Source organism: Thermobia domestica, chromosome 11 (genome assembly GCF_964235325.1).
Source record: "Thermobia domestica chromosome 11, izTheDome1.hap1.1, whole genome shotgun sequence".
Lineage (NCBI taxonomy): Eukaryota > Metazoa > Arthropoda > Insecta > Zygentoma > Lepismatidae > Thermobia > Thermobia domestica.
The window spans coordinates 93836811-93854356 of record NC_137464.1 but is presented as its reverse complement, the minus strand read 5'-3'; the positions used below and the strand labels follow the sequence as shown (position 1 = coordinate 93854356).

At 35.6% G+C, this 17546-nt stretch overlaps 1 protein-coding gene across 1 annotated transcript in view; it reads right to left on the bottom strand.

Annotated features, from left to right (window-relative positions):
* The window catches only part of LOC145664292 (alpha-glucosidase-like), a 43513-nt gene that overhangs the window by 6178 nt on the left and 19789 nt on the right, over positions 1-17546 (bottom strand). The window contains exons 3-7 of the mRNA XM_081730829.1: positions 10808-10968; positions 10431-10556; positions 6786-7027; positions 4107-4305; positions 1760-2015 (exon numbers count right to left, since the gene is read on the bottom strand). Coding sequence (XP_081586955.1) covers positions 1760-2015; positions 4107-4305; positions 6786-7027; positions 10431-10556; positions 10808-10968 — 984 coding nt within the window. The remainder of the gene's footprint in view (positions 1-1759; positions 2016-4106; positions 4306-6785; positions 7028-10430; positions 10557-10807; positions 10969-17546) is intronic.

The following is a 17546-nucleotide window of genomic DNA, read 5'->3' as shown; positions in this document are numbered from 1 at the left end:
AAGTTAGTTCTTGTTTTAAAATAAGTTAATCATCTTATATTTAGAATACAATTAAATCTAGTACTAAACAATAATTATACAATAACGGTAACTTTAATGTCTTTGCATTCTGAATACACTTATAAACTGCTAAACATGTATCATAATTTGACCTATCTCTGATATTTACAATCAACAAACATACCTTCTCCTTTTGTGTTGAATTAGATTTTTTTTTTTAATTATTTAATTTGTTTATTTCCTTTCAAAACTTACAGTTGTCTTTCAGTCCTCCTCAAATTCTTTATTTCTAAAGATGTTTTTCTTTTTAGGCCATTTTTTGTATTATCTTCCTTCTACTATATATACATGCTTAGTAGATGAGGAATCACCTAATCAAGAAATATTATATATATATTTAATATTTCCTGATTAGGTGATTCCTTATATATATATCATTGAAACGCTGGCAGGGAAATCAACACCAGTGTGAACCCTGTTACCAAATGACGTACGTTGGTTCATTCAAATCTTTGTTGGATAATTTTTGTTTATTTATTTTTGTGTTTTACGCCCCAGAATTCTTCCCTTTAGGGTAAAGGATACAATGAGAAATGAATATAAAAAGTCAATATACATATATATAGCATGTTTGCTATGCTTAAAAGTTTGGACCCTACAGACAGGTCTTGCTTCACCACCCTAACGCCTTAAGCTGCTCGATCAATCCATTCCAGCCGGCTATTTTGTTTTCCGTAAGTGTAGTTATTACAGTTTAAAAGAAATTAACAATTCGAGTCAACAATGATGTAAAAATGCATTATGTCAGGAATATTGGGTATCCAATATTGATGTTGGCTTTTTTAAATCAGTTTTCAATACATATGGAGAGAGAAGGTTGGAGTGATCCTAAAGTGACGCATCATTGTCGACCGATTGGTTTTGATTCCCAGTTAATTTGCGGACCATTGTCTTCATATGATTGTGGCTTATATCTGGCTGGCTGAATTGCCCGATATTCGCACAGGAAGAAGAATAAAGTTTAAGGAATATAAAATTAGAAACTTGGATATTTTAGATATTCCTTAAAATCTTAAGATACAGATGCTGCCTTTCCCCATTTTGAAGCAGAATTTTTGAGAACGCTGAAGCAAGTATTGACTCGTTTTTAATGATAAGTTGATAACGCCGAGTTTGAGTTACTTAACTTCACGGGTTCATGAGACGCTCTATTCTTGTGTTTAAAAATTGGAAACTCTTTTAACCTTCCTCCTGTAAGATATCATTTCAAAGTGAAATAATAAAAAATTCAACTCGACTTAAGTGCTAGTTCAAAAATTCATATAAAACAGTTAAGTCGTTTCTTTACATTAGCATTTTATGAATACAAAATCAGAAATTATAATGTGATAGGATTTGCTCCTTCTACCTCCTTTCCCTAGAAGCGGAGTTTTGGAAAGCGATAGGACAAGTGTTCACTTATTTTTATTGAGAAGTTTATATGTCAAATTTCATCCCCTTAACTTGAGGGACTCTGAAATACTCAATTTTTGGAAAGCATTTTGAATCATTCTCTCCTTTTAGGATACGCATTTTAATCAAAATGATATGGTGAAAACCAGCTTGATAACAATACTAACTATGTTCAAAAGTTTATTTCAAATGTTTCACCCGTTTTCTTGTGAAAGGCCAGATAGAACGTCCGTTTCGTTTTTATACATAAATAAAGTTTACTTTACACAGACAAATAGAAATTGAGAAGTAAGAAATAAATAATTACCAGCATTTTCTGAAGTGTCCCATTGCATGGGTGTTCTGTTAGGATCTCTGGAGAAAAGTTGGTAGCGGTCAGGACCTGCATTACATCCCGCAGGATCAACTGTGTCCTCCCAGCTAATGAACGTATCCACCATTGCAATTTCTTCTCCGTTGTAAGTTACAGCTGTTCCAGGCAGCAACAATAATATCATGTTAATGGCATCTGCAAGCCCTTCTCCTAGCCTTGATGTTACACGATGGTTGTCATGATTTCCAACCTATAATTTAACAATGTCAATGATTATTCAGTATGAGACAAAATGTATGTTGGATCAAGAAAGCAATGAGAAATTTCACCCGTGGTCAAGGGTGCCCATCAGGGGAGGCAAGGGGGCGTTTGCGCCCCCCCTTTTTAGAGAAAATTGTGCTAGACTACATTTGAAATGTCGCTTATACTTGCCCCCCCCCCTTGGAAACCACAATATGGGCGCCCTTGCCTGTGGTATATTCCTCTCTTGGTTTATTTGAAAACAATGTAATGAAATGGATATAGCTAAAACGGTAAAGTTAACTGTAATATTTTTAGTAACAGGCTACATTAGTTCGACATACGAGATTAGATTACGTGTATATGATATTACGTAACACATTATTTATTCAAAATCTAGATTTAAAAACAAGTAGTTCCTCATGAAACTGTTATCTACATGCAGAACACTGTCAAAAGTCGTTATCCCGATCCCCCTTACGCCAATTGGAACTAACTATATTATTTTCTTTATTTTCACATGACCAACACAAGCTTCTCTTGTTGCTCCTCCTCTACCTATATTGGAACATCTTTTTGGCTTATCTATCGAAGAAGCCGTATTGGGAATGTGTATTTTAGGATTTAGATTTCTAGGATTTCGGCATCTAAGACCATTTAGCCCGTCACGAGTTTGAGGAATGACGTCCCTCGGCGAGCACACAATCCGGGGAAAGGGAAGGAAGAAAGGATTGGGGAAGGAAGGAAGCGGCCTGGAACCTATAAATTAGGTACCACCCCGGCATTTGCCTGGTGTGAATGAGGAAAACCCAGGAAAACCTCATTCATGGTGGCTGGCCTGGAAAAGCGTGTTACACTTTTTCGACCGAGTGACCCCACCGGGGAATGTGTATTTTCGTAGCAAAGACTATTTACATCATTATGTAGAGTTCACACATCCCCGGTCACATTTACATCACAATCTATCTTACATCGTGGTTTGTACTGTATTTTCTACTCTCTAAGTAGGTTCCTTTCTTTGACTACTTAGTCGGTCAACATTTCTGTGAAATTCTGAAGACTAGTTTGTCATATAGATGTAGTTTTTGTGGTTTATCAGAGTGCTGGTTCCAATAAGATGGCACTGCAGTATTATGCTCTCGGTGTGCAGGAATATTTACACGAGGATTTGCTCACCTGCCTGTGATTCCCAATTGGTCTTCATCATTCTCTTCTCTCGTGACAATGACTAATAGAAGTTTTATTAAAGAATGTATGTCCATGATACTGATAAGGATACTGAGAAGGACCCGATAACTGATCTGTTGAAAGGTGCTGTTGATAAGGTTTGTTTCCATGTAAACTCAGAAAGGATATATGAATACAAATTATTTTGTGTTACGATAATAGTGAAAGTCATACTGATCTTGTGAATTGTCAGAGTTCCCACCGACCCTGAAAACCGGGAAAATCAGATAATTCAGCTTATTTGTAAAAACTCCTGGAAAATTCATGGAATTTCATGAAAAGCTGAAAAAAACTGGAAATGTCAGAGAATTTTAAGTGCAAATTTTTACTTTCCAGAACCCATTTCTCTTTTTGCCTTACCCGGCTATTTGAACGGGGATATTCCATAAAATAAGTTCGTTTATTTTACTAAAGTTCTCTATACACACACACTATATGTATATACATGCACAGTAGATGAGAAACCTTCTGGTCGAGAAAAATATAATTGGTTTCTACATTATGTATAGACCTAGAAATTTGTAAATTTTGACTTGGAAAAGTCAATTGGAAGAATTCGTACTCGCTGAACACTTAGGTTTTTCTAAACGAGCAAAACAGCTTTACATAAGATACTGTAAAGTGTTATCATTATCTATTGTCATTTTCGCATTTCGGGAAATTTAAATCCTCTGAGTCTTCCCATATATCTTAATAGCATATCCAACTCGTGTCCTATAAAAGTACTTTAGTATATAAACGACAAACACAGAATTCACAACAAATATAGATAGTTCGCTGCCAAAACTGACAGTAATGAGGCATATTATTGGTGTATCCTTATCGGTATTCTGTTTTTTCTTAGTGTTTTGAAATTTAAGGAAAAAGTACTTACCACCCAATCGGGCCATTTTCCAGGAGGCAATGCATCCAACCATTCATGTACAACTCTGTTAATATCCTCAGCCGTTGATTGATTGTTTACTTCAGAGATGAGCAGGAAATTGAAAGGAAAACTGGCCAGTGGAACAGTGTCATTTCCATAATAAACCATGGTGTCATTCACTGGGCCATAAATTTCTAACATCATCACTCTGGAAAATAGTTACAATTAATTAATTATATTAATAGCATGCTCAATATGTCAAAAGTATTTGGGAATTTCACAAAAATCACTTTTATCTTGTACTTACAATTTGCAAAATAACCCCCTCCTGATAAATAAATCCCAATTAAAAGAAAGTTCAATTAGTTTTTTTTTTTTTAAATTTAACGTTCCTTTTCAGCATGTACTCTGATCATGAAATAAATTTGAGTGTCGCTTGAAATCCGAGAATATTATTTGAATTTAGTTACTCAGATTGTGTCGGTTGCTCTGTCTTATTTTCCTATTGTAAAAATAATTATGTAGTTGAGCTGTAGCTAAAGGGTATGTATTTAGATTGTACTTAGACCTACCATTTACATGTTTGGCTTGTTTCCCAAGTGGAATTGAGTCAAAGTTATCGAGTCTGTATTTAGTACTAATTCCAAATATCAATTATATAACACGTTCTTGCCAAGACTTTAGCCTAGCACTGTGCTGTGATGGAAAGAGTTCTTCTATCAAAAATGATTTTGCATAATGGACTGTGCACCCGCGAACTAAGCTGAATTGAAATCCGTACATAATTCAGAGCACATGTAAGTGTAGTAGGTTCCGTCCTTCATAACCTGATTGCTATGTCATTCCCGCTGGTATTATGGCTAGTGTGAGCGCCTTTGGTGCTCAAAGTCCTGGATTCGATTCCCGGAAGGAAGGTACTAAATACATTTGTAGTGATTCGGATTCCACATTAAGGTGTAGGTTCATGTGTCATATAAATTTATCCTCGGTGCTGAAACCCTCGATGTTGCGTCCAGACGAAAATCGATAATAATATAACGCGTCACTCCTAAGTACTCTATTTCCTTGTTTGAGCTATCGCGTCTGATAGCAGAAGATTTGAGGGACGTAAAAAAAATAATATCTAGAATTTTTAAACAATGTATTTAGTGATATTAAGGTCACTCGTTATATGACAAAGATGCCAGTATTCTTCTACAATTTGTTATTACTTTAGTTTCGAGCTTTCATTGGGGTTCTTTTATCAATTATACTGAAAACAATATGCAATTAGGTATTATCAGGAAATGTTTCCTTTTTTCCTCCTAGTATTAGTAGTTGTAAGTTGTTTTGAGTGTAGTTCACAAGGACTCCAAATGAGAGTTCACAATACCGGTATACTTAAATTTATGTATAGGAGAAAATTGGAGATTCTTTAAAGAAACTCAGACAGGATTATGTCCATCGTAAACTTACATGGCTTGGGGTCGAACCAGATCTCTCTCTCTTTCTCTCCGAGCCACCCGCTTTTGTCTGATTTAGTTTTCGTAGAGGGCGCAAGGAATGGGGAATTATGACTCACAGTGCGTCATTGAAGTTTCAGGAGATCGAGAAGAAAGATAATACGTAACTTTAAAATAGTGTATACAAACCAAGACTATGCAATAGGAGGAGGTATTCCAGTTGGTTTTTGATTTGCCATGTCAGCAGCAATACTATGTGAGAGGTGGGTCTGTAGGAGGAAATGAGGTCACAATCACTGTGTAAGGTTTAAAATGGTACTTTTTAAAGGGTGGGTATGTAGGTGATACCAGTATTTTTTAGTTTAGCGGTTACAAATCATGGAAAGAGGAGCATCCGTGGTTTTTAGACTTCCAAATTATGCTGTACATTAATCATGAGAAATCTTGGATATCCATCCATCTGTCGGCTGATATTAGAGCGAAAATAGTAAGAAATCAAATTAAATCGTTCAGTTTAACGTCCCACGATTATGTCCACTAGAGTAAGGGAGTCGGATGATTAAGGCAAGTGAATGATGGTGAAAGAATTGGTGACATGAGAATGTGGAAGGAAACGGGAGCACCTCGAGAAAACCCACACACACGATGACAACAGTAATAAGAGATAGCGATAAACTTTTTTTTTAAATATAGCTTTAGTATCCCCATGAGAGGTTCTGTCTCATTTATTAACTCTCTATTCTAACCGAAAACTCTATGATTTCCAGTTTCAACAATGATGAGGATAAAGAAAAAAAATGGTAATATATAAGGAGAAGCTGTTATATATATATATATATATATATATATATATATATATATATATATATATATATATATATATATATATATATATATATATATATATATATATATATATGAATTTAGTGTCGCAAGAATAAGCTCTATCTCTTCCCCTATTATTCAAGAAAAACCGGAAGCTGTACAAATCTACTGCAACTTTTAGTTTTAATTTTGATCCTTTTGGATCAAGAATGATAATAGGTCGTTTTCTCATATAAATTCAATGTCTTGGTAACAGGTTCCACTACGATCTTATCCCTGTACTATAACCGGAAGTTATTCCGCTTCCGGTTTCACAAAAATAGGCCTAAACCTCATAATTTGGAAGTCTTAACTGTTAAGTTTCACAATATGAAAGCGAAACATACTTGATATCAATTGTGTTATAAAGCCATTACTTTACCTTGGCACTCCATTTTCATCAACATATTCATCCAAAACTTCTCGAAATTGGCGAATGACATCCCGAACCTCAGGAAGATTATCTGTATAGATGTGTTTTAAATAATTGAACTCGTTGGGAAGTGCATTAGGATCGCCAGACAAAGGTTCATCTCTCAGTTCTGGATCCTCAAAGATTGCTGAAATAGCGTCGACTCTGAAACCATTAACTCCACGATCCAACCAAAATCGGAGACCATCGTTCTGTTCAGAGAAGAAGAGGAAAAATGTGTGTTAATTCTAGAAATTTACGAAAACACAAATCCAAAATGACACATAAAATTGAACGATAAATTTAATTCAGTTGAACAAAGTAATATGAATGAGTATAAATCCTCATGCTGAAGTTTTGGATGATCTTTTTTTTTTTTTTTTCGTGTTTAAAAATGGACATTGTGCGATAACTGCGCCATCTATTAAGATGAAACTGAACTATTCACTGATGAAGCTTTTCATTACAATACTATCAAGATAACTGTATACATTATGTTTAATGAGATATAGCCCAAAATGATGAGATTTCTATAGTTTAACTATAAGATTGCCCAGAGAGAAGACATCGAGCTGAAGAAAATTATAAGTTTCAGGATAAATTCGCATGCGTAGTTTTCGAAATAGTGAATTTTTATGACGTTAAAAAGTATATCGTTACTGTTAATATTTTTTTTATTCTGAAGGAATAGATTATTTGTTTGATTATGTGCGAGAAGTGTTTAAAAAGAACTGTATATTTTAAATAGCAGACCAATTACAGATTGTAAAAGATTGTCTTTTACTGAGTTCCGATCTATGTATTAGTTGTTTGAGTAACTACCAATTGAGTGATATTGTGCATATGGTACTCGTCGGATTAGCGAAAGCAACAATGAACGGATTGGAGGAAATTGCACATAAAACAGCAAAACACAGAAATTTTAAATGCTTAATTAAACATGTAAGAATGATTTCATGAGGCAAACGTACTGGTATGATTGTTTTTGTTTTAAAGAGGACAGAAGTTCGGTTGCCTGAGATTCAGGGACTGGACTTCCGTTGTGCCCCATGCAACCTTCTCCGGACTTGTTCCCGCATACATTTTCCTATTTCCTAAACGTTAAACTATTTTGAAAGGACGTCATTTCCCGTCCATAGAAGAAATACAGGAAAAGCGGAGTAAAGCAAGAACAGCGAAGTTCGCTATTTTTTTTGAATACACCTTGTATCTATTGTTTTTTTCTAATAGTAACGCACATACTGCTGTACACATAGCCCTGACAGTAACGCACATACTGCTTTTAATTTTCTTCATATAAGAAAAAGCTACAATATATTTTAGGTTGCTATTTAACAAAATTATGTTGTTAAAATAAAATAAACAGAAATATATTTAGTAAATTTATCCCAGATGTTATGATTTACTTGTTCTTTTGGTCTAGCCTTCAAAGAAATTCTTTTCAATAGTAAGAAATTTCTGATCTGAATATGCTTAATGAATTGCCACTTGCAGTGCATTGACCTGAAACCACTAAGCGAGCACCGGGAAATACGCCGCACCTTTAAAATTCAACGGAAAAGATAATATCCGAATATAAGCAGCTTCCTTAAATGTCTTATTAGATTCAGAGGAAAAAAAAGTGATCTTATTATCTAAGTATTATACTTTATACAATGAGAATTCGGAAAATAAGTCCCCCCACACCCACAGTGATGACCCTAGCATTAATTTCTCAGGAGGCAGCGGTATACATTGAAAAATACAGATTAATAGTTTTATGTTACTTGACCTGCATTACAACTCAACATGTTTGAAGGTACTGGCGATGCCGGGAGAGCATTCGCCCCCTTGCCTTCCTTCTAGCATTGTCACTGTTTCTCTATTATATTTTGCCCGAGAAATTGTACAGCAATGAGGCAAACAAGATAACGGTTTAAGCAGAAGTAACGTTATTAATGTCATGAAATTTTAGTAAAAATAAATTTTCATTTGTACGCACAGAAGGCACGTAGACAAAAACCCATATATGTATTCACGTAAGATGGGGGCTACCTTGCGTTCACCTCACACTCTCGACTCTTTATGTTTTACACATATATTTATTTAAACAACTGAAAGTTTCAGGGGAGCTGAGTTCTCGCAAGTATTAGTACTTACTAGTCTTTAGGATAAAGAAGACTATGACAAATGCTTATGATTGATAATTAAATTATAGGCCAATATCCCCTTATAGGATAAATATAAGATCTACCACGGAACCTATATGAAGTGATCAGGGTTCAAACACACGAACATGCACTTCAGAGAATCATTCTCTAAAGATTAGTTTTCATGAGCAAATTGGCATACGTTATAGATTCCATGACTCATTCTTAGCCGCTGCTAAAAGAAACTTCGAAACAACATACATTTTAACTTAAAATTAATTTTAAAGACAAGCTTCAAAAACAAGTGCTTATGTTCATATCGCTTTTATACAGGGTGTTCATTTATTATGTAGCCAAAATCCACTGGTGAAATCCTCACACCTAAACAATAATAATAAAACAGTCCATATGAATATATCTATAACGTGAAAAACGTGTTTCAAAGTTATGAGGTGCCGAAATCGAGAAAATTGTAACTTTGAGGCTGCCTAGCTTGAAAACTATGAGAGATGTCAATGGCGGTTAAAGAACTAGAGGAACTAGTACGCTGTCTTTCTAAATAACCATGTTTCAGAGTTGGGTTGTACTGGCGCATATAATTTTAGAGAGAGGGGAGGAAGAGTGGAACCTATACCGCAGCTCCCTATATAAAATCCGTTGAGCCGATACGTCTTAACTCTGAAACATGGTTATTGAGATAGACAGCGTACTAGTTCCTCTAATATGTCTTTAACCGCTGTTGATATCTTTGATAGTTTTCGAGGTAGGCAGCCTTAAAGTTACAATTTTCTTGATTCGGCTTCCCATAACTTTGAAACAACGCGTTTTTCGCCTTGTATTGATATGGACTTTTTTTATTGTTTAGGTGTGAGGATTTTACCAGTGGATTTTGGCTACACATCCTATATATCATATTCGGTATACGAGATGATGTAGCACAGTTTGCATACTCTCACCTTCTTGCTGCTTCGTGGTTTCATCTATCACAAACAACATATACTATTTATTATCACGAGTGTATAGAGGCGTAAAGATTACTTTTGTTGTTAATTTCAAATAACTGAAAGTATATTCCATCATAACAATAGCAGCTAGCTAGTAAAATAGCATTATATAAAACAAAAATATAGTTATCAACAACACTGGCGTCTCTGGCATGTAAAATTTGAAGGGGACATTAAAGAAATTGATTTAAATGACACTTCCTAGTCCAACATGTTTATTATCTTCGATTCCATTTTTACCTTTCTGCTTACCTTCACGGATCCCCTGAGGTATATCAAGAACTCTGTCATAATCGTTTCACAGCCTGAATATTATATTCCAAATAAAAAATATTATTATTTGTATGTTATTTTATCGTTAGTAAATAATTAAATTAGAATAAAATATTGAATATTTTGTGCTTCAAAATATTGGGGGGACGTGTCCCCCTCGTCTCCCGCGCCAGAGACGCCCGTGATCAACAAAGAAAAAAATAACTTACCAGGAAATGTTCCACAAAGACAGGATTTCTGTAATTAAAGTCTGGTTGTTGGACGGCAAATTGATGCAAATAGAATTCACCTCGTTCTTCCACATATTCCCATGCGGATCCTCCGAAGTGGCTCAACTGAAGAGCAAAAAGTAAAGAGCATATTAGTTAACTACACTAATTATATAATAACTAATGTGTCTTTTTAATTGTTGTATTATTATTGATTCAAGCGTAAATGGAAGTTGTCTTTTCAGTACAGTGGAAAAGTCAAGTAAAACCGACTACTATACAGGAATTTTTTAATGTTATATTTCTAATACACACACAATTTTATGTATTATAATATGATCATTGTGTGATCTAAGAAAAAAAAAAAGTGTCCTTACCCAGTTGTTAGGTGGAATTGGAGCTCCAGTTTCATCAGTTCCTTTCGGTGGAGCCCACATATAGTAGTCAGTGTAAGGGTCAATCCTTTGTATTGATTTCTGAAACCACTCATGAAGATCACTCGAATGGTTAGGGACCAAATCCATCACTAAATTGATACCTGGCAAGAAAATATCGTAAATTTATATTATGTTTAACGTCATATCTTAAGTGTATAGAGATGTATTGAATATTTTCAAAATCCAGTCATAAGCATGTTTGGGAAGTATTAAGCTTTGAGTAAATTTTCTTAATATTTGGGTTCTTGAACTTGATTGTACGACGGTCGTTCAAGTCAATCCAGGACTTATTTTACAGATTTAAAATCGAATCCCAAGGGGAGATAGTGCATATAATAGAAAGTGACAACTGTGCTCTGTTAGGAGGCATACATTTCGTGCGCCAGCCCAGAGTCCATTATTCAAGATGACGGACAACACTGTGAGCATGTACACTCATGTCCAAAATTATTGTCGCATGTCTATAAATATGTTGTTGTAGGAATATAATTTGATAACGAATTCGCCCGGTATTTCTTACAATGTTAGTATGTGTATAATCAGCAAAGACATATATGTGGCAAATTTCATGTCAAAAGAGTAGTAAATAAGAACAATAAAACGAAAATTAAACTTTCTTTTCCATTTAGCAACATTTTGTTTTACCCATTCTAATTTTCGTATTTATAATTCTTTTCCTATGAAATTTACCACAAATATACATTTCCCGATTATATACATAGTATCAGTATTAAAAGTACCCTGCAAAACCATTATCAAATTATATTCTTACAATTACAAGAAGACAGTTATAGATATCCGACAATCTTTTGGACATGAGTGTACATGAAGTTTTAGCTGAAATTTAAAGAAAATTTCAGTCATGCAGCTGTCATGAGTCACTCAGCCGCATTAAGACATTTGATTGGTGAAAGCACTTCAAAGCCATTATCAAATTATATTCTTACAATTACAAGAAGACAGTTATAGATATCCGACAATCTTTTGGACATGAGTGTACATGAAGTTTTAGCTGAAATTTAAAGAAAATTTCAGTCATGCAGCTGTCATGAGTCACTCAGCCGCATTAAGACATTTGATTGGTGAAAGCACTTCAAAGCCATTATCAAATTATATTCTTACAATTACAAGAAGACAGTTATAGATATCCGACAATCTTTTGGACATGAGTGTACATGAAGTTTTAGCTGAAATTTAAAGAAAATTTCAGTCATGCAGCTGTCATGAGTCACTCAGCCGCATTAAGACATTTGATTGGTGAAAGCACTTCAAAGATGATCGTACGTCTGTCACACACTATCCTGGTCGTCGTGGATCCAAGTCATTACCGGAACATTCAGCGCGTTGAAAACCTTGATCATTGACAATCTCGCACAATCTGTCTTAAAAAATTGCGAGTGTGTTAAGAAGAGTAAACACAACACAACACAATACACAATACACAAGAGTAAACACTTTCGTTAAGAAGAATAAACAATAATTCATGACCATTTACTGTTCCGAAAAGTGAGAGCAGACTGGATTACAAAACATTATATGAAATGGGTTTGGAGTTATTACCACATCCCCCTTATAGTCAGGACTTAGCGTCAAATGATCTCCACCTGTTTGGACCCCTAAAAGAATTTTCGGAGGTCAACATTTCACAGTGATTGCTAAGTGAAGCAGACTTCCTTAGAATGATTCAGATGTATTCATGTTTTTGGTATTCCGAAGGTTTCCAGCGATTAGTTAAATTCTAGGTAAAAGTAACTATAGGTAAATTTTTATGGGTAAATTTTTACTAGACAGAGCGCAGGCATCGCGGCTATAATGTCCTAATGAAATAAAATTAATTTTTAATTTAGTATCCATCGAGACTAAGGGAGATGGTGATGATGATGATAAAATGGTGAATTGAAGAAAGAGGAAATGGGAGAACTCCTAGAAAACCCACACACACGGTGTTTGTTTAACACAACGCTCGCTTGGCACGAGCTGAGATCGAACCAGGGATTCCAAGCATACCAGAGGAGAGCACTCTACCACTGACTAGTAAGCCACCATGTCTCCCGTCCTATTAATGATGCAAGGGCAAACAAGGTTTATCATTGTTTTAAGAATAGCAAAATGTATTACTATTGTTCACGTGTTATGAAAAATAAGCGGGACGAGTAGGCACTAATGGATATTAGTATTTTTGGATGGGTCCACTTCTAGAGGATCCAAACACCCTAATTCGAGAGTACTTCAAATCATAAGGATCGGAAATAAAATGAAAGTAAGTTTTACGTCCCTTGGATATACCCTAAGGCTTTAAAAAAGAAAATCCGTCTCAACAGTGAATATAGGGGATTTGAGCATCCAATGTTGGCAGGACCGTAACTTGTGGGGGGGGGGGGCGCAGGGAGGGCAACTGCCCATCCCAGGGAAGCTCTACGCCGTTCGAGGGGGCCCACTTTTAGACAAAATTTTCTTATTCCATATAGCTACGATGCGAACATGAAATTATAAATGAAGCATCAAACAGGCTCACTACATTACATAAACAAAACAGCACACGAAAGGTAAATAAAACCAAAATGACTCATGGGCCCATTTCAGTAAAAATGTCTACCATTAGGGGCCCCAGAAATAATATTTATTCGTATAGCTTTGAGATTTGTCAATATTGTCCCCTTAATTAATTTGTCATGTATGGAACGGGCCCAGGGGTGTAACTAACGGCCCCGCAGCCCTTTCTGTGCGGGAGGGCCCACAGGCTCCGGGGAGCCCATAAAGAGTGAGAGAAAAATGGAAAGAGGGGGTCCAAGAATTAGAATATCAACTTTTTCTAGAGGGTCCAAATTCACGTATTAATGCTTGCCCCCTCCCCAAGAAAGAATCTAAGTTACGGCGCTGAATGTTGGACATTTCATTTCGAAGAGACGAGGGAACAATCGTCTATGTCTCTAAGCTTAATGAGGCTAAAATAAAATAGAAATCGTCTTATTTTCACCAAGCTATCGATTGAACATCTCAAAAGTCATCAGCAGAAAGTCGGTTCAATTCAAGAAGATAAAAATTGATTGATTTTCTTTTTAATTACAAAAGAAAGGTACTTCCACCAGTGAGAGTAGTAGCTTTCAGTACTCCCTAGTGACGGAGGTTCACCCGATAAACCTAGCGATACTAGTGATATGAAGAGAAAGTAAAAAGCCTAAACTTCCTCCCCCTCTGATAGTTTATAGTTATTTTGTGTAATGGCACAAAATTATTACGAATACCGTATTCAAATTTTCTTCTACTATATGGATTGAATAGATAGTCGAAAATATAGACCTCAAAACTCGATCAGTAAATGTGATATCTTCGGGTATCAAACTGTTTGAAATCACAAAATAAAATGAATATTTTTAGTTTAACGTCTCACTGTTACGCCTTTTAAGTCAAAGGGGGGCAATGATTAATGAAAATGAATAATTATGAAATTAAACTTTTTGTGACATTCCACCGGGAATCGAACCCGGAAGCACATGCACCAAAGGCGCACACGCTAACCATTAAACCAACGGGGAAGGACTTTTGTACTGCTTCATTTGAAGTTAAATTAATTGTGATTGTTTTAAATTAGTAGTTGTTAATAATATTTCCTGAATAGAAAATTGTAGATAGCATTCCAGTTCAGTGTAAACGATTATTTATCTAAGTGGTTATATTTGATAACAGTTATTAGAGATAATATTGTGAAACTCATCATAATAGAGTAAAGATTTATCAAATTAGGAAGAACGTTTTAAAATGTTTTAAGATTCACTGGCAGATATTTCCAAATTGTCACAGTGACGTGGTTATATAAGGACTGAATGAAAAGTGAAAGCAACATCGTTACAATTCATGCCTGACTTTATGAACAGAACACGTTTTACATTCTTTCAAGAGCTCCTTCTTTTCTAAGCGGTTAACGTACGCGTCTTTGGTGTGGCAGACCCGGGATCGATTCCTCGAAGGAAGCTCATGTAGTTCGCATTCCACGTTAATCACTAAGTCCATGTCTCATATAGCCTCGCTGCTGAAAGGGACGTTAAACTCAAATTCAACATTCCTTCAATTATTCACCTCTCACCTCTGTCCCCTTTCGCCACACGTGTCCAAAGGTTGTCCAAATACAAGAGGAGAAATCAATATAAGAGAGAATAGGACCCACGTAACTTGATTTCTTCTCAAATCTTTGGACAACCCTGCAAAAAAGTCGAAGTTTTTTCCTTCTTCCATATAAATCTTTGTTAACTTCACTTAAGTGTTACTAAAGACGGAAGTTAGCGTCACGCGTTAGTCAGGCTTTTAATACAACGCTAAAAACGACTCTGCATAAGGCCCCAATGTGAGGCTTAGGGAGACAACTAATTTAAGTAAGTTTGATATAGCATTTTTCCGCGTCAAAATCGGAAAGTACTACAATAGTCACAATTAGCATAAAAAATATGTTCGTATGATCATGGTATTTTATACCTAGGTATGATTATAGACTTCTCCGAGGGTCACCATAATCTCTCCTGAGTCGCAATTTGCAAATCCCTGATGTAAACAGGTACGCAGTTAATTGGTACATTTTTTTTTTTCGAGCATTGGAAACTTGAGCAAATAAAATTTTATATCACTCTTAACAAATCATCTTTAAAAATAAAGTTGTGTAGATGAAGAAGTCTGTGCTAATTAGGGATGCGCTCGAGTCGAGACATGTCTCGAATCTCGACTCGACTCGACTCGAATTCGAGTCGAGATTCGAGTCGAGACACTCTTTGTAAAATTCGAGACGAGTCGAGACAAACGTATTTCTCGACTCGAATTTTCGAGTCGAGACTCGAGTCGAGTCGAGACAGCTGGTAAAAATCTCGACTCGACTCGAATGTCTCGAAAATCTTTCTATAATTTTTAATAATATTTTGAAGAAAGTACTCGCTCAGAAACACTCGGCACGAGAATTTCGGAAACTGCAGGACTTGTCAGGTGTTCGAAGAGTGCTGTGGTGATTGTCTTCAACAAGTGGCGAAACCAAGAGGAAAAGACGTCCAAATGTCGAGGGGTTGGGCGCTCCCTACTTCATTAAAGATGTGGAGAATAAGAACGAGGACAGAAAAAGAGAAAGAGAACACTGACCGTTGGGAATTATCCCTTGTTGAAGCGATGGTTGGAGTAATAAAACCAGTTAGTATTTCCGCTGTTGTATTGTTGATTTCACAGAAATGTTCAAAAATAAGCAAAACGTGACTCTGCACAAGATGTTTACTTACCCATAGTTTTATTATTGTCAACTGAACCCTGAGTGTCTGGGATGTTTCTGTCCCTTCTCACTTTACAACTTGAGAGGGGAGGGGGTATTATCACCAGGGTACCACTAGTAGTACACCGCTAAAAGAAATGCTTTAGTGCTGCATCGGAAGCGGCATGTTTTGTATATATTTCTTAAAATGTTATCCATTCATAAAGTATAAATTCCCCCACCCTCCCCTTATTCTGTTTCCAATACAGAGAACCGACTCTTTAAATGAAGAACGAACCCTGAACCTTCCCGAAAATGCTAAAATGATTGATGCGTACAAATAAGAAATCTGTGGATGAATCAGAAAATACAGATACATGAGAAGATACTTGATGCAGTGCAGTCCAACACATGTAAATAGATTTGAAGTGTTCATATTTGTGTATGTATACGTGTGTATGTGCTTGTTTCTGAGTATTTATATGCGCGTGTGTCTCGTAATTGTTATATTAATATCCACTGGATTAAGGGAAAGTATAAAATGGATTTGATGACTGCCAAATTGACGTCACATTGATAAGTCATTATTTTTTAATATTAATAATATTAAATTAGATTATAGTTTAGCGTCGTTTTTAGGAGCAAAGCTCTACAAGACGTGAACATACAGTTTAATGTCGGATTTGAAACACATGAGCTTCACCATGAATCAAACCTCGTTCGAGAAAGGCGCATCGCTAACAACATAGCAACGGGGAGCTAAACATTTAGTAATATGTATATTAAGTTGTAAAATTATATTCGTTTAATTTTCACTAATATAATCTTCACAATGTAAAGCATTCGCTAGACACGTTATCTTGTTTAAAAACAAAAAGCCTATCTCTTATGTTTCCGTCTCGGGGTTGGACTGCGGGATAATAGAAATCCGAAAGAGATGTTTTTATTATATTTTGTACAGTAGATCTGCTCCTTCATAATCTCCGTGTTTGATAAGAATGAACCTCCCTGGCTCACGAAAATGTATACGTAATATAACAAACCATGAACATTAAATGCCAGACTAATATAGCAAACATTGAAGATGTTCCCCTAGAAAATTTTCTTCGGCCGTTCATGTTTGGAGGTACACAATTTCGCAACTCAGTGGATACGATGTGGATGTATTCAAAGTCCACTGATTTACCCATCAAATTTAAATTTTATAAAAATATTATCAGTGAATACTAATCTGAGGAGAACTATTTTTTTTTTTAATTCGAACGCAAAAGCAGTTTTTTTTTCCCACCAGGTCTCGGTAATCATCCGGTACGAAAACTGAAGTTTGTACAAGTGTTTGAGAAAGGGGTCCTCCAGGAGTGTTATTTATGGGGTAATTCCTGCGTTTGTTATATACATATATAGATATAAATATAGATATACTGTATACATATAAAGATAAGTAGGAGCGGGTCTTTA